Here is a 27,844-nt window from a genome sequence, read left to right as displayed (position 1 = left end):
CTAATGAGCATAAATAAATATATAAATGGGATAAAAACAAAATCAAATCACTCATTAGACACAGTTTTTTGACGAAAAAACAAAGAAGTTCTGCGATTATGAATTGTTGCATGAAGAATGCCAAAAGATTGTGAAGCAAAACGGTGCACATAGAAAAAAAAAAGAAAATGTATGCTTTAGTATTTTCCTTTCGATTTTTTCTTAAAAATCGGCATGATTATTCTAAACAATTCAATATTACCCAATATTTATTAAGTTGAATTAAGTTCACATATGATGTTTTGCTATAACGTAAATATTATGTTTTATAACGTGATCACATGGTAAATTAAATTTGGAAGAAAACAAACCGCAACACAAATAGCTTCACGAGTTGTTGTTCCCCAAAGCTGTTCAAAGAATTGAGAAGAAATCGCCTCTATTAATTATGTTTACATCTTTATAATGTACAAACATAGAATAGAGAAACAAACATAAACTTAAATTTAGGCGCAATTCGAATATTTTTACGATTATTTTTTCCAAGAAATGGAGAAATGTCCACGTGGACAACAAGAGGAGGGGTATAGAAAATTTCCATGCTTGTCCACGGAGGGGGAGGGGGGTGTCTGAAATCGTACTTTTTCTATCAACGTGGTATGTGGACAGCCCCTAATAAAAATGACACAAGTAACACTACGTTGAGACGACGAAGTTTCTCTAGGAACGTTAGGGCCATTTAAGAAGAAGGAAAAGAAAAATGAAATTATCTCGATTTACAAAATACGAAATTTTTCTCGGTGCGGTGGTGATAATGATTTTATAAACTTCTAGATTCGATTTATATAATAACGCCCACTGTCCTTCTTCCATGTCATTCCATTCTCATTCCATAAGACGAGCGCTCGTCTCGTTTGTTTTCATATTTCAGAAGTCGAGCTCGTCTAAAAACAGACGAGTAGCTCGTCTGACTTGACCGTTCTGTTGCGGTTGCTGATGAATCAGTCGAGTTGTCATCTAGTTTGTTTTGATGTGTTTTACCTTGTTGATTCGAAGAATGGTTTTGAATGGTTTTGACATATTGACCCACCTTAGGATATACTTCTAGGTGCCTTAGTTCAGCCTTCATCTACAGAAGTTGTTAATGGGCCCCATTAAAAAAACGAGTCGATTAGAATTTTTTATAACTCGAATCACCGAAAATTGCACAACGAGAATGATTTGCTAGTCCCAAGCGTCATTCTGTGTGTTCTTTGTGCAATCACGGAGAGCAACTACGAATTGCACAGTCTACCCAAACTCAAGCTCAAGCTCAAGCTAGTTTCTTGATAACAAAACATATGCCATGGGTGAATACAAATGGAGACATTTTTCTCGAGCGGTGTGACGAAAATTTTAAAATCATCCCTGCTAGTCACCTTGTGAGTTCATAAATATTCGGTTGCTTTTCAGTTGCGGGTATCGCAAGATCCATTTGCTTTGAATTTCATCACGTAAACAAAAACAAACCGACGAGCGCGGAAACGTCAAAACGGTAACGAAATATTACGCAGACGAATAAACATTTATCAGATTTTTTTTCGAAATTTCATCCAATTCTCACAAAACTCAACCCAGGAAACCATGCAGGAGTCCGACGTTCATATCGACATGAGTGGCGATATGGAACCGCCGAAGCAAGAGTCAAAATCGTTGTTCAATGTTTCCACGTAAGCTTCAGTTCGATGATAGATGATGACTCAATTTCTCTTCAAATTAATTATCTGTTTTGACTGATCGTAGGTTCACCAATTTCTCCGCTCGGATTCCGAGTTTGTGGGAATTTTTGCGAATCACCAGACAAAATGTTCGCCCGTGGTCGGAATTTCTGCAAACAGCGAATTTTAAGACCGTGGCGAACGTTCCACGGCTCACGAATCGAATCATCCGTAACCTGGGTTACTTCCAGAGCAACTATCTGTTCGTTTTTCTCGGATTGATTGTCTACTGCTTGTAAGTAGTGATTTTGTGGTTCGAAGGGTAGTGCTAATATTTTCTAATTTTCATTTCCAGATTGACATCCCCGTTGATCTTGATTGTGCTGGGATGCGTATTCTACGCTTGCTATCGCATCAAACAGGCCAATGCACCCGTTGCCTTTTTCTCCCGTCAGTTGAACACCAACCAACAGTGCATCGCAGTTAATGTTGCTGCCATTCCGGTGCTTTACCTGGCCGGTGCCGGGGCAGTCATGTTTTGGGTTTTGGGAGCATCTTTCTTTGTTATATCGCTGCACGCGGCCTTCTACAATATCGATGCGATCGTAACGGAGGACACCGAGACGTTCTTGTCGGAGACAGTGTAATCGGGTGAAATCCTGTTCGAAGAGAATGTCGATTGTTTAGTATTTTGCGCATAACAAATAATCGCAAACGTAAATTTACGTAAGTAATAATCAGAGGCATTATTCCGGCAAATGATCAAATTTGCAGGCTTTAACTGTTGGTTACAAACCACATAAATTGGAGCATATCTTCCACTAATGTTTTTGTTATGTACACTGTTTAGTTCGTATCACAGGTTTTGATATCAGAAAAATATATTTAACTTATTCGTTTATTTTATCTATGTAGCACGACAGCACTATTATGTGTGCTAATGTGTGGCTAAAATTTTCTAATAAAAATTTAAAAAAATTAAATACACTGTTGTGTCATTAACTCGAGATCGTGCAAAATTGAGGGGCTCAAAATGAAAAGGGTGTAATGGCGGGTTTACATTAGGGAGATCTATAGCTATAGATGGATTTATTCACGTGAAAATAGGTGTAAACGGGTGAGAATAAATATGATACACTTATTCGAGGTATATATAACTTGAATAAATTCAGCATATGTAAACGCTTGTGAATTTCTCACTGGTGAGAAATCACTAAAGTTGGATGCAGTTCTACTTTAGGTGAATAAATTCACCGAAAATATGAATACATTCATTATAGAAGTTCACGCTAGTGTAAACGGTTGATGCGATTTCTATAAATCTCATCATATTTCTTCACATGAATATATCACTAGTCTAAACCCACCCTAAGTGACATGATCGATTTTCTCTTCATTGACTTTCTCTTTTGATCAGAACTTAACTGCAAACATATTCCCAGTTTATTTGATAATGTGGACAATGGGGCAGAACCTCAATTATCGGTTCCTATAGCAAAATCAAATTGAGTTAAGTTATTCACGAAAGAAAAAGTTTATGAAGACAAAATCGATTAAGGTAAATGATCTTGCTTGGCTTGTCAGATTTAGGGCGTTTTCACGCAACTAGTAAATGCAAATCGATTTTTTTTCATCAAAATCACATATAATCAATACTAGTAAGGCGTCGAAATTATTCGAATTTTTATGTCAATTAACGATTTTCCTCAAAGAGAAATTATGATCATGGTTTGTCCGGTTTTAGAAATCACCATTTTTGATTGAAAAATTTCGAATTTTCTAGTAGATGTTGCATTTCTCATTGCTTGAGTTTACTGTCATTATCCGTTTTTTAATCTATTGTGATATAACTCCCTTCGTGAGTATTTAGTCAAAGTTGTATAATTTTCTTTGAAACTTTGACATTAAAATTTCTGGGCCTCATATGTGTTCTCTGAAATCATAAATCAAATAATAATGAAGATTCTCTTCGTTTATTAGAGTATTTTGTTTTTAATCTCAATCTTTTGCGTCTCGTTACACAACGATCAACCATTTCTTGTCGAGACATTTGTTCTCGTTTGGTGCTGAAAAACGTTCGAACACAATGTTACGTAATGCCAATCTTTGCTCGAAATTCTACTACATCCACTATATTTGTTACACTCGTTTTGAGCTCTCTTCAAGATCCATAATGGCAAAAGTGGTCGAAACGAACAAAAATCGCTCTTTTCGAAATACGGAATACCACCCCTGTGCTTTCACCTACAACATCGAGTTTTACATGTCATAGGGCGCTAGGACGCTCAGCAGAGTAGTGGGAGTAGTGGCATTTAGCTCTTCTGGAAATCAAATTTTAGGCTAAGGTGTTAACCTGCATATGAAATTTAAGTGAATTTCATGTGGCTTAGAGGTTTGGATAGATTCTTTCAGGTACATCATTCTAAATTTGGTATATTTCTGTGGTTAATAGATAGTGAGTAGATATTAACACTTTATCGCCCGCTAGCCTATTAATCGGCTTTTCGATTGCTAGTGATTATCGACCGTGGCTACAGCCCAATAGACGCCATATTCAATTTGAAGTTCTGCTCTTAAGAAATGTGAGGGGTGTTCGAATATAATTTGTACGACTCCAAAAATGACTGTTTATACAGACTGAACGTCAGCAGGGACAACGGATTCTTTTCACTGACACAGACAGGAGCTGTTCACCATGGAACAATCGCATAACGATTGGTACTATTCAACAAAAGCTTGCCGAAATCCACAGACGATTTCGGAATGGGGCAGAGTCTGTGGCCTCAGCAGCCACATGCGCATGCGGAATAGATGCTTCAAGGTCTAGGTTCTAGTTTTCAGGGTAAAAATTATACAAGGCATAAATTACGTGACGCTAAAAATCCTGATTGATTTCATGTTAACGAGAACCTTTCTATGGCTACTTTGTATGTTCTATGCACTGTTTTTTTTGTGAACAAGTATTCATGGCAGATATCGGATAATATCTTTCTACACCTTTAAGAAACAATCCGTCTTTTATTCAAAACGCTCAAATTTTTACATAATTTTGTGTGTCGCACTTCAAATTGCAGTTACTTTTATGGATTTATATGATTATGTAAAACTAAAATGTTCCAACTTGTTTAACACTATTTAGACTCCATACAAATTGAAAAACAAACCAAGTATAATATCAAGATGTAACAATGCAACGTTTGCCGGAACCGTTCAGTTGAAGATCAAATCGTTATAGTTGCTGAGCACGTGGTACGCCGACACGCGGCAACTGGTCAGGGTTCGAACTACCGTTGTGCGATCCGCTCGCTCGAAATTGGCCTTAACGGTTTCGTAGTAGCGGCCGTCGCTGCAGAAGATATTAGAACGAAAATAAATAAATTATACTGTTGGTGTTTATACATTTTGATTATAACATTAAAAGATTTATCAATAAAGTGAACTGAAATGGCTGCGAAAACCCCACATGATACTGTTGTCGGTGGTTATATTACCTGACTCGCTGAGGTCATTTTTGTTTGCGACATACGAAAACAAGTAAAAAAGATTTTTGGTAGCAGTTTCTTACTAGCGGCACATTATCAACATGACAATCACGAAGTTATTCGTTGTTTTCGTTCGTGTTCATATCATTTAAACATTTATTCGGCACCGGCGAAATATAATTTATTCCGTACTATACAACATTAGGAAAAGGAGACGAAAAAAAGGCAAGAGGAGTAAGAAAACATAAGGGATGACAACATTAGAAGTAAAAATATAATTTGATTATTCTTCCCCGAGTATCTTATTTGTCAAAGTTTAACCTATCAAAGTGACTGACAGTACTGAGACGTTCACCTAGGTAACACTCGCTTTCTAGAGCTTGCCACTAAGAATGCATTCAAGGTGTGTTATTTGGCATAGAAATCTCAACTAAGTACTAATAAAAATGTTCTAGGAACGTTGGTGCCATTTAAGAAGAAGAACACTCTATGACACACAATAGGGGGGTATCATTCATGGCAACAGTATATGAATCATTCGCCTCGCGTAGCCTGTATGATACTACTTCTTCTAGATACATAAGGAAGTTTGATGTATAAAGTATGAGAAACAAATACGAATATAAAATTGCAGCAGCGCAAGCGATCATGACGTTTTAGTTCGCATGCTTATGTATCATGAATTGCTAACCAAAACACTTGAAGCTAGAGAAGAATTATCAGTACGGAGAATGTGATTAAACGCGTATGAGAGCAGATTTGAGGAAATTCAGCAAGCAAATACAGCAAATGGGAGAATATTTTGTAGCTGAATCGAACAAGAAACAAGACAACACGTTAAAAGTAAGAAAAAAGAAAAAGAGTCACTTTTGGTTTTCTTCAAGACAGTCACAGTCTAATCATGTATGTCAATTGATAAAACATTGGCAAAATTGCAAATATCCACTAATTAAAAAGAACCATTCCGTTTGCTACTCACCTCAACACCAGACTGCGCAGTTTCGGACATTTAACACGCAGCATATCGATCGCCTTCTGGCTCTTGTCGGAGAAGCGGAGATTCTCCGGATCCCAGCGGAGCTCCAGCCGTTCCAGCTTCGGACAGGATGACCCGATTGTGTCCATCAGTTGATCCACGTGGATGTTACCACTCAACCGCTCGGTGGTACCCATCACCACGATCTTTACATTGGCCAGGATCGGCAGAATGGTCATCCACAACGCATCGGTTATGTGGGTCATGCCGGAGAGAACGCAAGCCTGCAGTTGGCCACCATAGCGGGTGATGAAACGTCCCAGCGCCTCATCCGATATGTTATCGGTGGAATCAATATCCAGCGCGATAAGAGTTTTCGCGTTGCCGCTCTCGGCCCACGCCTTCAGGACGGAATCGTTGAATCCGTTGATTTGACCGGCGCTTAAAAAGCGTAGAGTTGGGGCTCTTGTCAGTAAATCGATCAGACATTCTGTGGTCAAATCGGTTCCAGATATATCCAGCTCCTGAACCGAACATTTGTCCCACTCGGCTTGCATAACGTACTCGGACTTGAGGTCCGTACCATTCATAAGCAGGCACTTGAGCTGTTTGGAGCGAGCCAACAGTGGTTTCAGAGTGGAACCGGTTACTTTGCTGCAATAGTTGACAGCGAGACATTCGAGCTGGATGCAGTTGGAGCTGAAGGCATCGATGTGAGAATCGTCGATGAAGTTTATGCCGTACAGGTTGATGACACGCAGGTTAGGCGTGGCTGATTTTAGTTTGTGTACATTGATAACTTCGTAGATTTCCTCCTCTTCCTCCTCACACTTCTCGTAGGTACCGATCAGATGCAACACTTCCAAACCGTTGATGAAGTTGTAGATCTTACGCATGAAACCCTCCATGAAGATGACCTCCGACAAACAGATGCACATGTAGCGAAGTTTCGCGGGGAAAGCCTGCATTTCACTAAAATCGTGCAGCTGCATAGCTGCGAGGGGTTGGTTAGATCAACTATAAAATTATTTACGAGGCATTGAATTTACCTGTCGAAAAGTCCAGCAACATATGGGTCAAATTGGGGCACTTGTTGGACAGCTCGTGCAGCACGGTGTGGGTAATCAGTTCGATTGGGAGTTCAATGTAGCGCAGCGATGCACCGAAGCGAACCGAAACCATCTGCAGCAGGGATTCAAGGGAGCCAACGTGCAGCCCAGAGACTTCCGGCCGAAGCGAAACGTTCTTCCAGAGCTTGGTGTCGTAGGCGATCGTACGCCAGCGACGGCAAATCATTGCCATGCGACATATCTCCAGGTGGGTCAGGTACGAGAATATGTGCTGAATTACTTTGTCTGGCAGTTTCTCGATGGACTGAAATTAGAACTTCGGTTTATTCAACAAATTTCGCAGGTCAGCACTTTGTATAATTATAGAAAAGCAATCAAGCCCATAAAAAGCAGAATATAAATACAACTGTCACACACAGACCGTGTTGGCGAAGGGGCTCTTGCCGTCCTCGGTGAAATACAGTTGGGATGCCTCGAGGGCGACCTGATTCCAAACGTCACTTGAGATGTCCATCGCTGGGGGCTACTACAGGTGGGTTCTAACCGGAACAAACCAAAACAAAAGCCGAAAAAATGACCCGAAAGAACGAGGAAGATACAGTCGCGTATCGGTTTCACACGGAAAACTTTGATGTCCCCCGCATGGGTGTGTATGGGTGTGAAAAATTTTGACAGAATTTTCCGAATCTCTCGCAGAACGCCAGAGAGAGGTTGTATTAATATCTAAATATGTGAACTTGGTGGCAGCGGCCGCATTCAAGCATCTCACGCATTTCGATTATAATCATTTTTGCGCTAGTATGCGTAGAGAGGACTATGTTAACATACTCTGCTCACGAGTGCATGGTTAAGCCAGATGGTTGTGTCACGTGAGTGCGCACGCGCCAAGCGGTTGTTGGATACCACAATATAATATCGGGGGGAATAGTGACAGCATTGGAATTACCCTTGTTGTCATGGAAACTAGGGAGAGGGCTGCATTACCGTGTTGAAATTGAAATCGATGAACAACTGGAAAGAAATTGTAAGCAGAAAGCGTGGTTTCAGGTGTTAGTTGAGCATTGGCGATAGAAAAACATAAACACAAAACAAAACACTGCAATCAAACGACATAGGCATGATTGAAGAAGAGTGCTAGGAAAGTGGTAAGAGCGGAAGATGGATGCTGTCAGATTAACTATAGTGCTGTCAGGGGATTGCTGGACCAGGACGTTGACGAAACTTACCATTCGACTTTTTCGTATAATATTGCTTCGGAAACTATCCTCGCGGATAAGGTTGGAGCAAATGTCTATGTGTCCCCATGCGTCCATCGTTTCTGCTCCGAGAATGTTTTATGGATGATGCTGATCGCTCGAAGCAGCTGATTTGTGCAAGGATTAAATCATATCACACACACATTAAATTCGACGTATCTTTATAATTTATTATCAAGTGGAATTATCGCAATACACTGTTCATGGTAAAACATGTTGCTCTGTGCAAATCAATTTGTTAATATCTATTGAAAAACGTGTTCACTAATAATACAAACGGTGAGATCTTTGCGGTGCAAGCATAGTGCGCATAGCATCGCGTGCAGCTGCGTGTAATGCTTCGGAAGTGAGGGGCTCAGAATGAAAGGGGTGTAAGTGATTTGATCTATTTCTCTACATCGACTCTCTCTTTTGGTCATAACTTAGCTGCAAATTCATTCCCAGCTGTATTTGACAATGTGGAGGATAGGTCAGAACCTCATCTATCGGATTTTATAGCAAACTCAAATTGGAACGTTTTTGCAGTTGAGTTTTTAATCAAAGAAAAGGTCGACGAAGAGAAATCGATCAAGTCACTTACACCCCTTGCATTCTAGGCCCCTCAAGTAAATAAACAACGATCTAAAATCATCGGTGATGTGTTTGATAATTCTAAACCCAAATCTAAATGATATACTCAGAGGTAATCACAGTTTGCACAAGTATGAGCAATAATATGTAATGTATTCAGTTCATTCAGTTTTGAAAAAGATTAATAATATACACAAATGACTTCCGGGACTATATTTTAGTAACGGAAGAGGGTCGTCCTGGATCCAAACAAATTATATTCAGAGGGAACAACGCCTGAATCTCTAATACAGAACTACCTATAATTTATCTTCACGTTCGTTTCTTCGATCGTGAATAAACATCGTCAGTACTTCGTTGGAACCTTTTCCTGAGCGCGTGTTTAGGCCACTAGATTTTGCTTGAACGTCCAATTCTGCTATTCAGTGGCACAAAATGATCGATAAATCGATCTGGAAAATCGGAAAAATCGATTTTTCTGTTTTTTTTTTCATTTTCGGGTAACTTATATCCTTAAAAATGTTGAGAAAAAAAGTTAAGAATTGTAATTGGTCGGTGTTAAGTCAAACCGGACCATGTGACATTTTTCTGATTTCGAGAGAAACGCGCTGTAAGGGGCCTTCATTGGGCATTCAAAGCAATTTCGATACATTATTCCTGTAGGCGTGATTTTCCAAATCTTATATGTGTGGTATGTTTTTTTTTTTTTTTTATCTGTATTAGGCGGCTCGCACACCGGAGCAATGAGCAACTAGCAACTGTCAACATGCAATAAGCAATATTATCACCAATGGATTTTTCCATTTAATCTTTGTTGATCTCGCACACCGACGCAATACGATATCGCTGTCGCCTTTACAGAGCAACACATGTCGCTAGCAACACGGCGTGTCGGTTGAATAGCAACTTATCGCTCATATTTTGACAAGTTTCGTACATTAAGGCGATTGTTTGCATAATGTCAGGGGTTTTTATTGCTCTGGTATGCGAAGAACAACAAAATATGTTTCCTGTTGCATATTGTGTACTGCAGTTTGCTAGTTGCTTATTGCTGCGGTGTGCGAGCCGCCTTATAGTGACTTTCAACTCATTTGGCTGGTTCGTCACTTTTACTTCCATTTTTGGAAGAATGTCGGGAGTGAGAATTGAACTCGTGACCTTTAGCGTGAGAGGCATAGATGTTACCACTACGCCAGATCGCCTCCCGTGTGTGGTATGTAGCTTACGTAATGCTTAACCAAATGCAATCAATAACTCGAAATTTTTAATTTTGCGACTTGGTCCCCTTTGACTTAACACCGACCAATTGTACCTTTTGGTTTTTGTGATAGCTTATCAGAACTTCACAGGTCTTCGTTCATTTTAATATACGTTAGAGTACACTTTCTCATGTACTCGAGTCCACATTCTCCTCCATCCTCTGTACATGCAAATTACTTCCTAGATTAGAAAATTTTGACCAAATTTTTCTGTGAATAACAAACTTAAACTTGTTTTGGACATCTTCTCGAGCCCTGCATCAAATCCCTTCTATCCGATCGATAAACTTTTACTTAGTCGCGGCAATACATACACATACTCTTTACAGATACACAGGTCGAAGGTTGTGCAGGCCACTGATCATTCAACAAGAGCCAAAGGTTGTACCGCTCATGACAACTCTACACGAGCTAAAGATTGTACCGGCCAGTGACCATTCTACCCTGGATTCCTCGAGTCAAGAGAGATGCACCACGATTCATATGAGGTACAGACTAGGGGGCGTTGCTGATTAATGGTCAGCTGCATCCCAATAGGATGTCAGGCACACGTACAAATCATTGAAGACTGCAACATCCCAATTATGAGAACACTAGTAATATTAACCTCGAGCCAACCGCGAGTAATCGGTTACATATAACTAACATAGTTGTAAGCAAACATTGTCGAAATATTGAACTCCCGGTCCCGTTAGGCTGACGCCATATGAGCCTTAATAAAAATATATATTTTGGATAAAAAAAGATCTTCTCGAGCCATTGCTTTATAGGAAGTTATCTAAAATCTAGTAACATCCGAGGTTTGTCCTGGTTGTTCTCAGTATCCCTGAACGTAGCTGCCGATCATAAGTTCCCTATGATCAGGGCTCGGCAGAGTCATATTCAACTGAGGATAGTCAGCTGACTATGAAGAAAGTCGCCTTCGTATTCAATTGGAAATGAGTTTTGGCTTCTTCCAGCAGTTTCTCGTACGTGAATATAGATTATAGGTAGCTATGTAAACTACAACGGTTCGATGTGATGTCCCAAGTATGTTTAAGTTCATTTCCGATGACAGATTTGCTAGAAGAATCCTGTAGTCGCGGACGGGAAATGTACGGAGCACACAAAGTATCTGTGAAGTTTGGCCTGATTTGGCAAGCTGTCACAACAACCGATAGATGGTATCATCACAATTTTACATTCAGTCGAGAAATGTATGACTGTTTCGAAAAAAAAAGCTTATGAGAAGAGGCAGGGGATTCGAGAGGAGGTGGAAAAAATGGTGTTCGTGGATAATATAAAAAATGCTCGCTGGTTTCCTTCAAAATCACGTTACAATAATTGTTTTGATACTTTTTCTTGAAAATGCCAGAAAGAATATTTTTTAGTCTTTTTTTTATCGTATCTTCAAAACCTTCTCAAGTCAAAGTTAGACCTAGAACAGTTTCACGGAGCCAAACATTGTTATGACGTAAAATAAGTTTGGTGTGCTTCTCGTTGCAAAACGGTCAATTGTTTTCCAATGTTCGGCTCAAACGCATCGTTTGCATTTGATATTGTTTAAAGTTACATTGCTACATTGTTACCTTTTTAGTTTCTAGGATAGAGTGCTTTCCTCGGAAATTTTAAATCCATCTACTGATCAACAGTTCTCCTATGTTCTAAAATATTCAAGTTCAATAGAGTTTTGCAAATGTGTCATGCAATTCGACATTGAACTATTTTTGTGAATGAATTCTCGGGTGAAATGAACACGCTTTTAGAACAAAAATTATAAATGAAAAAAGGAACGCTCGCGAATGTTGAGCAAGTGTGAAATGCAATAGATTCCCTATTCCATCCCGATCCTTATTCCCCATTCAAATCACTTCTTCCAATTCAGAATGCAATGTGTGGTGTATAACACAACGGCAGACATCAGCATAGATCAACTTACAGCATGAAACGCAAACAAACACATATATGCATACTATCGATCAATACCAATATCCTATTCGTCATTCCATATCCAACCTCCAAGTGTAATAGATCGCGATTCCAATTCCAACGTGTAACCGTGAAGCATCGCAGTAAATCAAGTTTGTGTTTAGATAGTATACCAAGTGTTTAATTCTCAAACAAGCCACATCCAAACGGTTTGGGCTTCCATAACACCAAAGTGCAACGAGTATCCAGATTCCTGAGCTACCAAAATTCAGCCCACAATGGTGTGATCCACCAAGGACCCTACGGAAAAAATGGAAATAATCTCTAATATGTGTTCTGTGTTCTGTGTAACAGGAAAACACATTCACGAATTGTCTCTGATAATGATTATGGATATAGTTTTGGCGGAAATGTAAAGAGATTTATAGAAGAAACGTTAAGTTAGGATTGTCTTCTATTTAAGTATTTAACCAACATCGAGTAATAATTTTCGATATTTTTTTATTGAACAGCCAAATATTCACTAGAAATAATTTATATGGCAGAACAACGTTTGCCGGGTCAGCTAGTTGCCATATAAAAAAGGCACATCAATAAGATGGGGACGTCACGTTATCTGATTTCGACTGTCAGTTTAACTGGGCCTTTTTTTACTACATGGACTGCAATGTCCCGGGATTTTTCAACAGATGGCGCCACTAAAAATGAACAAGATTCATTTCGAGAGGTTCATCTGTGACTAGTATAAAGTATAATAGTGTGAAGTTTCACGACATTTCGTTTATTTGTTCACAAACTACAGTTGTTTAAATTTCGTTACCTGAGCATTCGGATATAAAATGGAAAAAGAGGAATAATGCAGTGGTTGACGAAAAGTTATTCCACTTCTGCTCCAACAAGAGTTTATCGGTAATTTAGTGAATTAAAAATGGGCCGTACAAGCACCGCAGATGCACTGGAAGGTCAAAAATGGCTACGAAATCGTAAAACAAGTGCATCGACTCGTTTTGAACGATCGTAAAGTGAAGTTACACTAGGCATTTCAAAAGAACGAGTGGGATATTTTTGCACGACATTTTGGACATGAGAAAGCAATCCGCGCGATGGGTGCCGCGTTTGCTGACCTTCGACAGAAAACAGTGGTGCGTTGATGATTCAACAGCCGGTTTGGCGGTTTTGAGGCGTAATCGAGTGGATTTCTTTCGACGTTTTGTGACTTTTCAGCCCATGTAGTTTTTCCTTACAACGTGTTAAGGACACGAGAAGACAAAACTGTACCCAGGTCAATTAATGTTTTGTTGCGTTTCCATTTCCATGAAATGGGGAAGCGTAGGCTTATGAGAGTCTAAGATTTTTATGAAAGAAAAATATCAAAAGAAAGTAAACGTTGAGTTTCATCAGGAACACATTTCAATACATAAAATTGAAAAATAAACAGCGAATCAACTACATGTGTAATATAGGGCAAATTATACACAATAAAAAGCTGTATATTGGTTAATATTGACGGGTCAATGAAAAGAAAAATGGGAAAAAATAAGAAGCAGTACCAATCAGATTTATTAGAATACTAGCTGACCCGGCGAACTTAGTCCCGCCCATAATTATTTTTCTGGGTACTTCCGTATTAGCGTCACCGGAGCCGAAATACAATTATTTGTATTGTTATTGTGCTACGAAAATGCGTATTTGGGATTTGGGGTATTTAAATATAAACGCCACCGGAGCGCAATTTTCATTATGAATTAGTTTTTATTAATTAAATTTATTCTGAGTTCAACGTAATCAATCGAGGGATAAGGAACAGAGGCAGCCCTAAGCCGCCGAGGTGACGCAATCCGAATTGGCCGCCGACCCGCCGTCGGAAGCGGCGGCCTTTCGCAAACAAACCTGTGTTCCATCGATTGCCCGGTTAGTTTAAAACATAGGAGACGATCCTTTAGTTAGGTCCGACCGAGCGTCGGACGGCATACGTTTACCCGGTTAAGTTTTACTTTGAAATATATTCTATCATTTATATTTAAGTGCAAAAATTAACCGAGCAAATTTATGCCGTCCCTAACTAAAGGATCGTCTCCTATGTTTCAAACTAACCGGGCAATCGATGGAATACATAATGAAAATTGCGCTGCTGTGGCGTTCATACTTAAATACCGCTAATCATAAAATCGCATTTTCGTAAGAATAAAAAATGACAAAACACTACAAACAACAAGGCAGCAACAATACAAAAGAAATCTGAGTGCCAGTGTGTACAATAAAATTGCTATCTATTGAATTTCGGCTCCGGTGACGCTAATACGAAAGTACCTTTTTCTGATATGAATCCTCTCTAAAATTCAGGTTTTTTTTACCAAGCGGACGTCCGTGGGTTCAATCGCAGAACTCTCCATTGATTGATCTTTATAATTTCCATTTGGCTCTTTACAATTTCTATTTAATTTAAATTTCCTGTTATTTCTACAAAAACTCGCCATTATAATATAAATTTATTTTCAGACATGGAATACGTGTTTTATATAGAAAAGTAATTCCCCACCTGAGAAGCATTTTCGTTTCACACTAACGGAACACGAAGTTCGTTTCCTCAAACGCCATATCTGATTGTATTAACAACAATTTCATTGTGGAACATATGAGAATTATTTTTGTAATCAATGGGCAGAGCCGAATACAACAAAATAAAGGTGGCTTAAATCGGAACATTCCTTCTTCGGGTTTTGCGCTAAGCAACACATTTGGCCTTCCTATTTTATTTACAAAAAAAATTAGAGGAACAGAATGCGAAGTCGGAAATTTAAGGTGATTTTTGACGTGCTGTAACTTCATGAAAAATCAATGCATATAGATGGGATGCGCATCATTTTAAAGCTGCAACTTTCAGGTGTTACAAAATTTTACGTACATATTTTTATCTTAGTGTATGTTGGTGTAGTGGGTAACGATATCGGGAAGAAATGAAAAATCTATTTTTCTTTGTTTTTCCAATAGAATATTATTGGAAAAACAAAGAAAACACATTTTTTTTTACTAACCAACTCAACAGTAAATAAAATTAATCTTATCAACCAGCTTTTATTTGGTTACAAGAATGTTCCTGTAGGACCTTTCGGCACAGAGTTATTTCAGTTTGAATGAAAAATTACCCCTTCGCCTTTGATGATGAATAAATCAATAAACAACCACCGCAAATCAAAAGTTTTGAAAACTCCAATAAATTTTGCACAAGGATAATTTGTTACTTTGATGAAAAAAAAAGTTATTTAATTTTTTTGCATCGATTTAAAAAAGTGTCAAAAACAGGATTTTTATAATGCTTTACAAAATCCACTATATTTCTGCAAATATCGCAGTAAGTTCTAATGTTTGCAGGCACATTTTTAGCCTAGTGTATTCCATAAACATCTGTGAACGTTTCATATTGATACGTTTAGCCGTTTTTTTCATTTTTTGTCGAGTGTAGATAGATAGAAGATATAGGAGTGCATTATTTCGCTTGAAAGTCCATTTCCATGTTTGTGAACATCAAATGGACTAACAACGCTAATAATGAATTGTAGAACATATGGGAATTCAATTTCCTATTTTTCTCTCTGTTATATTGATACGAATACAACAAAATAAAAACGGCTCAAGTCGGACCATCCCTTCCTCGGGTTTTCCGCTTAGCAACGCATTCGGCCTTCCATTTTTATTTAGAAAGATTCAATTCAGTATTCGTGACCACCAATTGATACATTTATCAAGAATAAAGAAGAAACTCATTTTTCGTCCTGAGCAAAACAGATGCAACATTGTGTAACAAATTATATTTGGCTTTCTATATTTCGTAGCGAATCCTTTATCTACGAATACTGTTTGCATCTTCGGGACAAATATCGGGTTGTGGATACGTTTATAAATTTTGGGGAATCTATGGCCAAGACTTGTGGATTTGTTCGAACATTTGGTTCTTATTGCGGACAGATTCACGATTTAGTCTGCGATTTATAGAACCACTGTCTGACCACTTTAGCTTTTAGGTGTGCTTTGGATCGTTATCTTGTTGGAAATATCCATGTACTGCAAGACAGCATCTTCAAGGATTTTGTTATGCACGAAAAGGTCCATGATCCCCTTGATTAGATACCGTTTGCAAGAAAATATCTTCATTGCGTCCACTGTGTTTGCTAATCTTCTGATAGTAACGAGGATCCAAGCTTATTCCTTCTGAACGCTTCCGAATAATTTGAACTTCTACTCATCACTAAATGAAATTGATGGCTATTTTTTACAATTGAGCAAACAGAAACCTTTTATTTTGATTCCTCAGTGACATCGAAGGCTTCTTCAAGGAGCGACGGTAAAATTTTCCGTCTCCAACGGGATGTCTTCTGATGTCGATCCTATACAGATAGCTATTTTTTTCACCTTTTCAGTATTTCTGTCGCGATCAATTTCGCGCCGTGTGCCACAAAAGTTTCTCAATTGATCGACAACTTCTCGAACACTTTGTCGGAACGTGCTGATTCGTGAGCTGCGCAGGATTTTCAGCGTCTGAATCACATTGAGTAAATCAAATCTATATTACACACGCAAATCGAGAAAAAACGGAATGATTCATTTGAAAAAAAAATCTTTCACTTATGGCACACGAGCTCTCTTTTGTTGTCGGATAATGTTCAAATTTTATGTATTTGAACAGCATATTTATAGCAGATTGTACTCCAGTGCGTTAGCAAAAAAAAAAGATAAAATTTCTAAAACACCAAGTTTCACTATCTTTTAACGAACTTTCCGATTTTTTTGAACCCAGCGAGAACACATGCCACTAGGAAATTCTTGAAATTCTATTCATGATTCATGCTGTGTACTGAAAGGTTCATTCGTCTTCCCGCTTCTTCACAATTTCGCGTAATCATCATCAAATTTTTATTATCACATAAAATCACCTTCCCGACGGGGGAAGCTCATTTCTCACGGCACTTACATAAATCGAATGATTCACTGCCGTTTCCGGCCACGTGTCAGATGAAACAATAACTCTTCCAATATCCGCCGGCAGCACCTACGAAGCGCTTCTAACTCGAACCGATCGGATACAACGAGACGCATTCACTGCTACCGCCGCCGACTTCGTTATCCGTCCGTCCGTCAATCCCGTTCCCGTCCTTGCGCCCTTTGTCGAAGATTCGATCCACTCTTCGAAATCGGTGTAGGAGAAAAAAAAAACTTGAAACGAGATTATTTTCGGCGTGTACACATTGAACCATAAGTACACATACCGCTCGCTGCCGACCAGAGACTGATGATCGAGACCGATTTCAATTGTTGATCTTCTGTTGTTCTGCGATGTCTGGCGTTCGTTCGTTCGGGTTTTTTTGCTTCTTCCGCTGAGGAGCTTTTGATTAATTTCGCGTTCTTCACACCATCACGGACCAAATGAGCAGGAATTCGTGGTGGCCAATGGCGGCTGTGTTTCGGATCGATTCACTCGGCTTTAAATATAGCCCAGTGTTTATTAAATTCCGCTGGCCGCTGCACATGTGGCCGCCTGGTGGGATCATATTTGGCTGAGTAATCAATGGAAGGGTGCAATGAAAAGGCAGGAGAGAATTTTAGCGATGGCACATTGATGCCATGTTTCCAAAAGAAAATAGATAAATTTATAATACCTGCAACATTCCATGGATAACTCAGAATTCCAATATCGTAGGCTTTGGGGTAAGTTCTCTGAACGAAACTTCACAGTTCTTCAAGGACTCGGAACGTACTTTACTTCGAGCAGATGTGAAACAACGGACAAGAATTAGAACATGTAATTGATTAACTTCAGCCCAGCATAGTGAGCTGATAACATTTGCTAACACGATTTAGAGTGCGAAAATGGGAATCTTGAGACAAAACGAAGTCAACCATCAGGTCAAGTTTTGGCATGGCAATTGAAAAATTGAACAATGCGTGCTAGTCAAAGATTCTGTTAGACAAAGCAAGAATAGTTTTTTTTTACAATCCACCGTGTGTTCTGTAAGTTCCCAAGAGGTGAAATCGTAATCTGCACAGCCGAATATACCTCAAAGAATATCGATGAGTGTATTAAAGCTTAGATCAATTTGCAATGGGACAGCATCTTTTTGCTATTACAGCGTGCACAGTTGTCGAAAGTGTAATTTTTTGATAACTGATGTAAATTTCATAAATGATGTCATTTTCATAAATTTTGATATAATACCTTGTGGAGTTTTCAAACATGCAAGTAGAGAAAAGAAGACATGCTCGCTTGCAAAACCCATCAGCGTCCGTACATGGACTAGATAGATCTAATAGAAATGATTTTCTAGCTGTTTTTGTGTTATTTTTACTAAAAACTGGGTGCGTCCATAATTTCGAGTAAAGTATACAATGAAAACATAAATATATATATTTCTACCAAACTGGTAATTTTTACCAGTTCGATATTTAGTTGTCGAAATATAAAATTAAATTAAAGGAAAAAAAAGTCATAACTTTATTAGAAACTATCAATAAAATTTCAAGATAAAATTTTGTGAACAAATGATACAACCGGCCATTTGAGCCATTTGATGCGTAGAACGGCAGTAGATAGGTCGTTTTCAAAAATTACGCGAAACTTGATAAATCAATGATTGAGAGAATATCGTCGCAATTCTTCCACAAAACGAAACTGTGACAAATGTTCTGTTAACATAATTAGGGCCGTTCATGAGTTTTCTCGTGTTTCGCGTTCCGTCAGTGGATCGGATGGATCGCGAAATAACCCATGTTTTCTACACTTGATGGTTAAATCCTCGGAGGATTGAGTACACCCGTCTTGAGGATTTGATTGTCGAACGTCATAAAGATACCACAAGACTACACTCTGTCCAACTTCTATAAGACCTCCCTGATTCTATTTCATTGCAACACAAATAGTTAGAATTTCAACAAGATACATTCATACATTGTTGAATGCTTAGAACAAAGTATATTTAACGTCAATTACGTTCAAAAGAGTTGTTTGTTTATTTATTGTGTTTAAATATGATAATTTCAGCTGTTCAGTTTCTAAAAGACCAATTCAAAATTCATAAGTATTATCAATGAAAAATTCAAAACGATCGGCTGATTTACATGTCAATAATTGGTAACCTTGCCATTTCGACTAGTAATCTAGTAATCCCTCAGTGTAGATTCTGCGTACAAGGATCCCCTCAAGATTTTCAACAGGGTTCAACTCTGCAGAACGAGTCGGTCAGTCAGTGTTTGCCAAATGATCCATTCACTGAAAAAATCGCTTTCGTTCGTTCAAATATGATCATACACAAATCATTTCCCCCAGCGGCAACCTTTAGTTGTAACGTACTGCAAATCACGACACAAAAGAGAACGAGACAACTCTGCATCGTTTCGCACTTCATGATACACCGTCACGCAAGCAGAACCATCATATCTCGCGTAACTTTTGAAAAGGTCCAATGTAACATTTTCGCCAACTCGAGAAAAACGTAGTTGAAGACCCGAACATTATTTCGCGAATTGTCTTAAAAGCTATCAATCTTTATCACTGTTTTCACCACTAGCTGTCAAGAATAACTCCATAAAACCAATCGTAATTATTGTTCCGTGATTTGAGATTAAGGTTGAAGCCTCGGAGCGAAAAATGTTACATTGGACGTTTTGACTGCCCGCGTTTGCACGTTGGACATATTACGTTGCACTATAAAAATTTGAAACTAACTAATAAACAACAATCCAAATATCAGCATTTCGTTCTGAAGACTGATTATTATTGTTATCACTCGTTGAATTGCACTGAAATCGATAACAACACCTGTAAGAAACAAATTCTAAAACGACCGAAGTACGACTGCGAGTTGTATTGACTGCTTTGTTACTTCGGACGTTTCGGCCGTCGGAGGAAAGTGGCGTCCGAAGTAACAGCCGGGTGTTTAAAATTCGAATCTGTACATTGGATATTTTTTGTATCGGCGACAAAAAGATGAAGAAGATAGATACGTGAACGATTGTTTTTGTAATACATTCAATGATTGAAAACTAATAGCGTGCATCCATTAACTCGATTTGTTTACATTTGTTACATAGGACCTTTTCAAAAGTTACGCGAGATATACGCTTTCGGTGCAGAAAGTTTATTCTCTTCTTTGCCTCTAACATATGCATATCGACCTCTCCATGCATCATAAAACAGCAGGATCGTACGGACTACGCAAAGCGAATGATTCATATTCAGCTAATATAGCAGATCCTGATTTTTAAGTCTCAGAGAGTGCAAACTATATGATTATTTAGCTCGATAGAGGCTAAGGGAAGGGTAGACAGACCATATTTTCCATTTTTAACGCCGCTGTCCCTTGAAATGTGTATATTCATATAGACCGCAAAGTTTTACTGGCAATACCGCTCTCATTCGTTGTTCTCCGCAAATGGTGACCGAATGATGACGTAATTTTTCTTGTATCATTTATTGCTTTGCACTTGTCTGTGCAGTGGGTTTCGCTTTAGTAGAGCGGGACGACATATGCGGTTCAAACTTGTATGCAGGCTTCGAAAATGGTTTGCGATGTTTGATACAGCTCGAATATGCAAACAACAGTCTTCGTTCCTCTCTTGGTTTAATCATGTAATGTTACACAAGTGATTACCGTCATTCATACAAGTATCTGAATGATTCTCTCATATTTGGTTATATGTTCGTGAGAGGTTACTTGCATGACACATTGTGTATCATTCGATTGTGATCGAAATCTCGAAATCGAAATCGAAAAAAAAAAGTTTTTGGTCCTTAATCCATTGCTTAGTTTACTTGCTGGTATGAATAGTAGCATTGTTTTGCTGGAATGTGAATTTTTTGTGACGATATCCACGCAAAAATGGTAGGAGAGAGGATTAGAACATATGTGTAGTCCTTGAATGATGTGAAAGCTATCTTGAGCTTTCCGGTTGCACAGATTCCCGAACTTTTCGTTATGGTATATAGCGAAATGTATTCTATTGGAAACATTCTTTGTCACAACATATCATGTTCCACTGTCAGTTCATGTGAGCTTTAGCAACTCAGACTTCTTCCGTTGTGAGATGGTGTAAGATGAGGAGTTTTAACCTTTTAAGCCCTCTTTATGTTTTGACGAATTGTCACCCGAGCAGATGAGTAGTTCAAATATTGCTTTATTTGCACATGCGATTTTGAGGCAGTCGAACCTGTTCCAGCTATTTTCCGGTCAGAGAGCTTCGATTTATGTGGAGCTCTCTCATTCTTACCGTATCCTTGAGGATTCGCCAAATAATTGAGCCCTACTTGATGGGATCGTCCAATCCGACGAGAAATTTCTCTGATACCTACATTTTCTTGGTGAAATGCATCGATTTGTCTTTCTTCTCTCTCCGTGAGGACTTTTCCCTTCGGCATTTTTCAGATTTAATTGACCAACTAAAACAACGGAAAATGTAACTGGTCTTATAGAAACTTGACAGTTGAAAACACGAAAAAATTGGTTTATGCTCAGCGCTTACTCACACACATATGTAAATCATTCAGTGTATGGTAGTCACCAATACCTACACACTAGAATATAAATTGAAGCATTGTTTATTTACAATGACACTGGTCTTATAGAAGTTAGACAGAGTGTATTTCAAGGGAAAACAAAATATCCATTCATTCATTTATTGAGAATTGATTTAGATGCATCTTCAAATAAATAGTCCTACGGATATAACCCATTCCTAGTTTTTAACGTAGAACTACGTCTTTCAGGAAGGGTGCCAAAACAGAAAACGGGTAACGTTTTTATGAAATAAAGTTAACGTTAATAGCTATTTTCACTGTGAACGAATTCTCATGATTTGCATACCAATCGAATCGGAGATTCTCTAAGATTTGTTTGATATATTATACATTACAATTCGTTAATCTCTAAACGGTTTAAATTCACGAAAACTGGAAGAATTCCCTTTTTTCTATACATTTGTTCTGCAGATTTGCGTGCTAACCCTACCCGTATTTCTAATGCTTACAACTTGAACATTTCTTAACAGATCGGAAACATATTTGCATCAATTGATAGGAAATATTTCTACGCGTGAATCACAATCAATAAAATATTATTTTTCACGAGATGAACAATTGAATAACTGTAAAATGTCAAGCGTTATCTAAACGACCTAACTGCCAACTTTTGATTGGCCCGATTTACGGTTTCCCCAACACAGACTTCAAAATCAATGTATTTGTGTAAATCCTCTTTGCAAATATACATGCAAGTTGGGGGTATTTTTGTTCCTACCGAGCTGTGTTTCCCTGACACGGACTTCAAAACCAATGTGGCTTGGGTAATCCGCTTTGTCAAAACATGCAAGTCGCGGTTCGAGAACTACGTAAACATGAGATGTGCAATAATTTCAGAGGGAAATGTAAAATACAATGATCGTTTGACAATTGTTCCGTTCACATATTTTGGTAGTCCTATGCGTCATAACAAACGTAGAGGATGGTCATCAAATTTACTTGTAACGAAGATCAAAATCTATTACAAAATCTATTAATTGCGTAGTTCTACGTCGAAAATATTCGGTCGTGTCCTAGATACAACCCCTTACAATTTATTCGTTTTGGGTGGGAAAAGCTGCAGATTTGAATAGGTAGTGACCAAACTCAATGCACTGCTATTTTGTCTCGCTCTTTCAACAGTCTAGTCGTAATGGTCATTCAAAAGGTTTTATTAAAATTTCATTGGATATTTTCATCGAGAATTACAAGAGCGGTCAAAATCGTCTAGAGAAGAAACCGAAATTTTCAAAGCAATTCAAGCTCGACACATGTTATGAGTACCTGAAAATGTAGATTTAACAAATTGACAACTACGAAGTTTCGGAAAGCATTGGATTTGTTGCAGTTCATCATGAAGTGGGGCTTCCAAGAATCACTTCCAAATCTTACAGTGAATTTGAAACTGTTTCTAACCGTGAACGTTTCTGTGGCGTCTTGTAAAAAGGTTTATCAGAGTTGAATTTAATTAAAAATTTGCGGTCGATGATGAGGCAGATATGTTTAACACGTTGAGCCCCGTACCGTTATGCTGTACATTCATTCAGCTCGCAACAAGAGAGCGAAAGCGCACTTAACGGGAAGCACTTGTACAACATCAGTGTCGGTTTCAGCTCCCAAAGATATTTATTTGAGTCACACTCCGACATCCAAGATTAAACCATATTTTATTTATTTTCTTACTTTGTAACTGTCAGTTAGAGTGACCATCGTGTGCAGATATTGTAATTTCTTGTTCGTCCTATCTAATACTGTAATAAACAAGTTTCTTGTTTCGATAAATTCTATTTCCCATTCGAAAACGAAAATTTAGTATTATTAGAGGGGTGACACCCCAGTGACCCGCCCCGGGTATCACGCTACGCCACTGCTTCACAGTAAGTCAAATGTCTTCAAAATGAAGACAGGTTTTTAAACTTGGCATTTCTGAACTTGATCAAGGATATGGACAAACTGTACTTTTTTAATTCTTTAAAACTTGATGTTTCATCCGAAGATATGGAAATAAATATCGTATTCTTCACGTTTACAATAACAGGTTTGTTTTTTTGCATTTGGCAATGGTGTTTTGAAGTTAAATTAATTTGCAATAACACGTAAACAATGTACCGTAAGCTGCAATCAGACAAACTCGCTTTAATGCACAAGTGCATTTACCGTTTGAAGAAGGATTTCATTATGCAGCATTATCAGCATTATCCTTTATCAAATGTAAAAATCATTCCGGGTTCTCCGTTAGATTGAATTGAATCGGTGCAAGTGAACAGAAACGTTTCATCTCCTTCTCCACTGTGGGTGATGTGTTTATTCACCTTGCACTAAATTAACGGATGTCGACTTTCGTTAGCTAGCAGACGCGTTCCGTGCACTTCCATCCGTCATCGTAGGTGCAATAACAATATTGCAATAGGTGTTGATGAAGTGTGAAATAATTCTCCGCCGACTTGTTAGCTCCGTTTTTCTTGGAGCAATGCCATCCGCCGGCTTCATTTTCCGATCTCTTCTCCTCGATCTTGACAGCTGATCTTGGCGTAATGACGTTCGATTGGGGCGAGACACGACGTATGTACACGACACGGACAAGATGCGACGCACATAAATTTTTTAGTCACTAATGGTTGATTTTCATGGGGACGGACGATGTTTTGATTTCCATTTTATTTACATTGTAGACGTTGGATATGATGGCACGATCACGAACGAGAACTCGACACATACCTGTGAGGATCTTTTCCGCAGCTTTATTGGGCTTTTCAGCAATATGTCCATTATTCACTGCCTCACTTTTTCGTGACAACAAAGAACCTTTCCTCACTCCTAATGGGTCTGTTAACGATGTTGTGAATGATTGAAGGCACGAGGCGAATCACAGCGAAACACTTTACCGTTGATGCAGAAACGATCGTATATCGTTTAGTGAGTCACATGGTTCGGTTGAGTTTCGTCTCGTAGGATATGGCCCACCGATCGTCGGAATAAGAGTGACGTTGATGTTTCCACTCGATAAGAGGTGGAGGCGGCCGACCCGATTGCATGACGGCGGTCTCGTTATTCTTGACGCGAAATCCGTGTCGTGACCTCAAGCTTAGAATGCTTGTTTGAGTTAAACTGTTTTGAAAGCAAGGAAGCAATGAAGAAAAAAAAAAGACAGTAGCAGACGGATGGTGTATACTCTCAGGTGTATACAAACCGCCGAAGATTGTTTTACGAGACAAATCACTGAGAATGAAAATACAGTCATAAATCTTTCTTTAGGCGAGTTGATTTCCCGTCGCTTTTCGGCTTTGTTCGCATTTATTTTGGGAAATGTATTGAGTGATAAGTTGAAACAAGTGGAAATACATCGGGAAATTATTCTTTAGCACCGAAGCATAACAAATTTGTTCACAGTCGATCAAAGTTAAGCTCTTTGGTAATTTATTAATCTTTGCGAATGCAGAGATCGGCTAGGTCACTTTTTGTCTGTCTGAAAATTTTTGTTTTTGAGTATTGCATAGCAAAAAGACCACCGATAGGATACTCATCAAGCATGTTTGTCATTTTGTTTTTCAAGTATGGTTTCTAGGAATTTTATAATGTGATTTAAAGCTTCTTGGTTACTGTTTTGCAACTGCGAATAATCTGTCGCTTAGTGTCAACGTCTAGACAGGGCTGATAAAAGAATTACAGATATAAATATAACAGTTGTGGAGGTCTAAAATCATTGAGGGATAATCAAAACATAACATAAAGTTCAAATAATGTTGTGTAAATCGAATGAAATGGGAGAAGAATAACATCATAGTTTAGAAGAAATTTGTTCGATAACAGGTATAAGTTTCTACTCGATAGTGTTTTTGTAAACGATGTTTTTTTAAAACGATTTCCTTAACTGCCCCATCTGCTCAATATATGGGGATTAATCACATAAAGATTACTTCAATTTAGGATAAACATTTATATATCAGTATACTACACCATCGTCGTTGTGTATCGAAATCAACCAGATTCTCTTAGTATTGAATCACAAACTTTTCTGATCACCAATTACCAAATTTTATAAACCATTTATGCATGTGTAGTTCAATAAATTCTGGTGCATTACATAATCTTAAGTTAAAGTCACTGTAGAAGTTGCTACTTTCTGTTTACTTAATTCTGGATCGTCTAACTCCAAACACTTACACAGTTCGATTTGATAACCACCCAGTGTTCTGCATCTTCATCCTCGGTAAGACTAGTCCCGAGCAAAATGTTAGCGATGCTTTGCCGCTGCTTGAATGTACTCATAGTTCAATCACTGCAATCACTTCCGATCAGTTTTCGAAACCAATATCGACCGCCGCGAATCTACTACGGACCGAGCAAAAGCGTGCACTGAGTTGCTAGCGATCCAGTATCGGGTGTTTGAGCTTCTGTTCCCTCTGCCAATAAATATAAATACATTTTCCAACGTTCCTAATAATTAGAATATTCATTTAACATTTTCCCCCAATGCAACCTGATCGTCGTCTTCGTCATTCAGCTGATCGAGTCGACCACGAAATGTTGGCAATCTCGGGATGAATAATAATTAATTAGTTCTTCTCCCTTTTTCCTCGCACGCTGAAGGGTCCCCAGATGCTGTTGCGTCTTTTGCCAATGTTTGGATTTGCTATGCAGTTTTCTCTAGCGAAATTAATATTTCCTCCGTTGGAAATTGTCTTGGTCACGTCTATCGTGAACTGAACTTGAGTTCAACGTTTCGGTAAGTGTGAGGAAACGCGCCAAGTTGCTGTCACATAGTAGAAGGGACATCCACAGTTTCATTCGCAACATGTATTTGCATGTTACTCTCCGGTGAGGGGCGGAAATGGAAGGTAATGCAAAAAGTTGTCTGTGACTCATTGATCGAATGAGGAGATCGATATATGGAAAAGATGCAAAAAATGCCTTTATCGAGTGAAACGGTCTATCTAAATTTCATAAAAACCAGCAAAAAAAAGGAATGCGTCCTAATTTATGTTCAAAATTGATGTTTCAGATAACAAAACGGCCCGAAAGGATTAGTGTGGTGATACGATATGAGACACATTATACTGCTGCTGGTGCGTTTTACCTTGAAAATTAAATAGAAAATCTATAATTTGGGTGTCATAAAAAATCATAACATTTTTATTATACAGTGACTAAAACACGGAATGGTGATAGGTTACTCATGTTTAGTTAATCAATGTGTATTCGCTGTTCTTTCCCTCATTTTGGAGTCTAGATGGGTTTTATTATATTTTTCTCTCAAACGTTTTGAACGATGCAAACGAATTGCCTATGCCTCAGGTCAAAATACTTATACCATGTATTAATGTTTGTTTCATTTTCAATTTCGCAGGGGTCACACGATACGGAAATCAGAAACAACAGAATATTTTGAAGCTGGTCTCTGACATCATTACAGAGATGAAAATCCATTACGGAACCATTAGGGAACATCTGAGAAAGCTTTCTACAATAGATTCATGAAATTGCAAGGTACGAGTTCCTGAGCCGATTAGTCTTATGAAAGTTGTTGGATTCAAATGTTCAGGTTCAGTTACTTTACTCCAATCCTGTGGATTGCATGATAAAGTATAAACTTGAATTGACTAGAATTATTACACGAAGATTCAACTTTCAGAGTGTAATGCCGAGGACATAGTAAACGCGGTGCGGTGCGATGCGAAGCAATTTGTTGGAACTCATCGCGTGTTATGACATATGTACTGATCGCTTAGATCGCGCGTTTTTTGATGTTTCATTCCACTCCATTCTATATGTAAACAACCCAGCACAAGAATGCCAGATATGATAACATGGCAAAAATCGAAGATGAACCAAAACACGTGTAAGAAAAGCAGTTGTCAAAAATTAACTGAACATTCAAAGTAGCCGTACTTATCAGCACAAGTGAGAGACATGAGTACCAACATAATTTGAACAGACCTCGTACGTTACTTCAGGATCACTTAATGTCATTTTACACCAAAATCACTGCGTTGATTGGGTATTCCAACACGTTATTGCAACGGTTAGAAAAAAACCGGATGGCCCTCCCAATAGTTCATAGAACAGGGGCTTCAGATTCTTCTATAGCATTTTTACCAGATCC

At 38.4% G+C, this 27,844-nt stretch overlaps 2 protein-coding genes across 6 annotated transcripts; one reads left to right on the top strand and one right to left on the bottom strand.

The window, feature by feature from the left end:
• The first annotated feature begins 1,469 nt into the window (after nt 1-1,469).
• On the top strand, nt 1,470-2,659 carry LOC129778310 (prenylated Rab acceptor protein 1). The gene is made up of 4 exons (XM_055785138.1): nt 1,470-1,513; nt 1,597-1,688; nt 1,762-1,971; nt 2,032-2,659. Exons 2-4 carry the CDS (start codon nt 1,603-1,605, stop codon nt 2,321-2,323), a joined length of 588 nt encoding a protein of 195 aa, XP_055641113.1. The 5' UTR covers nt 1,470-1,513; nt 1,597-1,602; the 3' UTR covers nt 2,324-2,659.
• A 2,015-nt stretch (nt 2,660-4,674) lies between these two features.
• Nucleotides 4,675-26,107, bottom strand: LOC129778287 (F-box/LRR-repeat protein 7). Of its 5 annotated transcripts, XM_055785095.1 has the most exons (7): nt 17,462-17,480; nt 17,167-17,408; nt 8,431-8,567; nt 8,189-8,215; nt 7,184-7,508; nt 6,138-7,128; nt 4,675-5,022 (listed from the first exon to the last, which is right to left on the bottom strand). In XM_055785095.1, exons 3-7 carry the CDS (start codon nt 8,515-8,517, stop codon nt 4,887-4,889), a joined length of 1,566 nt encoding a protein of 521 aa, XP_055641070.1. In that variant the 5' UTR covers nt 8,518-8,567; nt 17,167-17,408; nt 17,462-17,480; the 3' UTR covers nt 4,675-4,886. The 5 variants fall into 5 exon arrangements, with proteins under 5 accessions (XP_055641070.1, XP_055641101.1, XP_055641092.1 ...); XM_055785126.1 differs by lacking the exons at nt 8,431-8,567; nt 17,167-17,408; nt 17,462-17,480 and adding an exon at nt 24,460-24,611; XM_055785117.1 differs by lacking the exon at nt 8,189-8,215 and having other exon boundaries at nt 17,167-17,477.
• Nucleotides 26,108-27,844: the final 1,737 nt, after the last annotated feature.

The sequence above is a fragment of the Toxorhynchites rutilus genome, chromosome 1 (genome assembly GCF_029784135.1).
Source record: "Toxorhynchites rutilus septentrionalis strain SRP chromosome 1, ASM2978413v1, whole genome shotgun sequence".
NCBI lineage: Eukaryota > Metazoa > Arthropoda > Insecta > Diptera > Culicidae > Toxorhynchites > Toxorhynchites rutilus.
The sequence above is the reverse complement of the archived record's forward strand: the minus strand, read 5'-3'. Positions and strand labels throughout refer to the sequence as shown.

Bases quoted from the DNA above. Each gene is read 5' to 3' on its own strand.
- LOC129778310 (XM_055785138.1), top strand. From the start codon at position 1,603: ATGCAGGAGTCCGACGTTCATATCGACATGAGTGGCGATATGGAACCG. The intron at 1,689-1,761 runs GTAAGCTTCAGT...GACTGATCGTAG, and splicing joins TCGTTGTTCAATGTTTCCAC to GTTCACCAATTTCTCCGCTC. The intron at 1,972-2,031 runs GTAAGTAGTGAT...TTTCATTTCCAG, and splicing joins GGATTGATTGTCTACTGCTT to ATTGACATCCCCGTTGATCT.
- LOC129778287 (XM_055785095.1), bottom strand. From the start codon at position 8,517: ATGGACGCATGGGGACACATAGACATTTGCTCCAACCTTATCCGCGAG. The intron at 8,216-8,430 runs GTAAGTTTCGTC...ATTTCTTTCCAG, and splicing joins TTATACGAAAAAGTCGAATG to TTGTTCATCGATTTCAATTT. The intron at 5,023-6,137 runs GTGAGTAGCAAA...TATCTTCTGCAG, and splicing joins CTGCGCAGTCTGGTGTTGAG to CGACGGCCGCTACTACGAAA.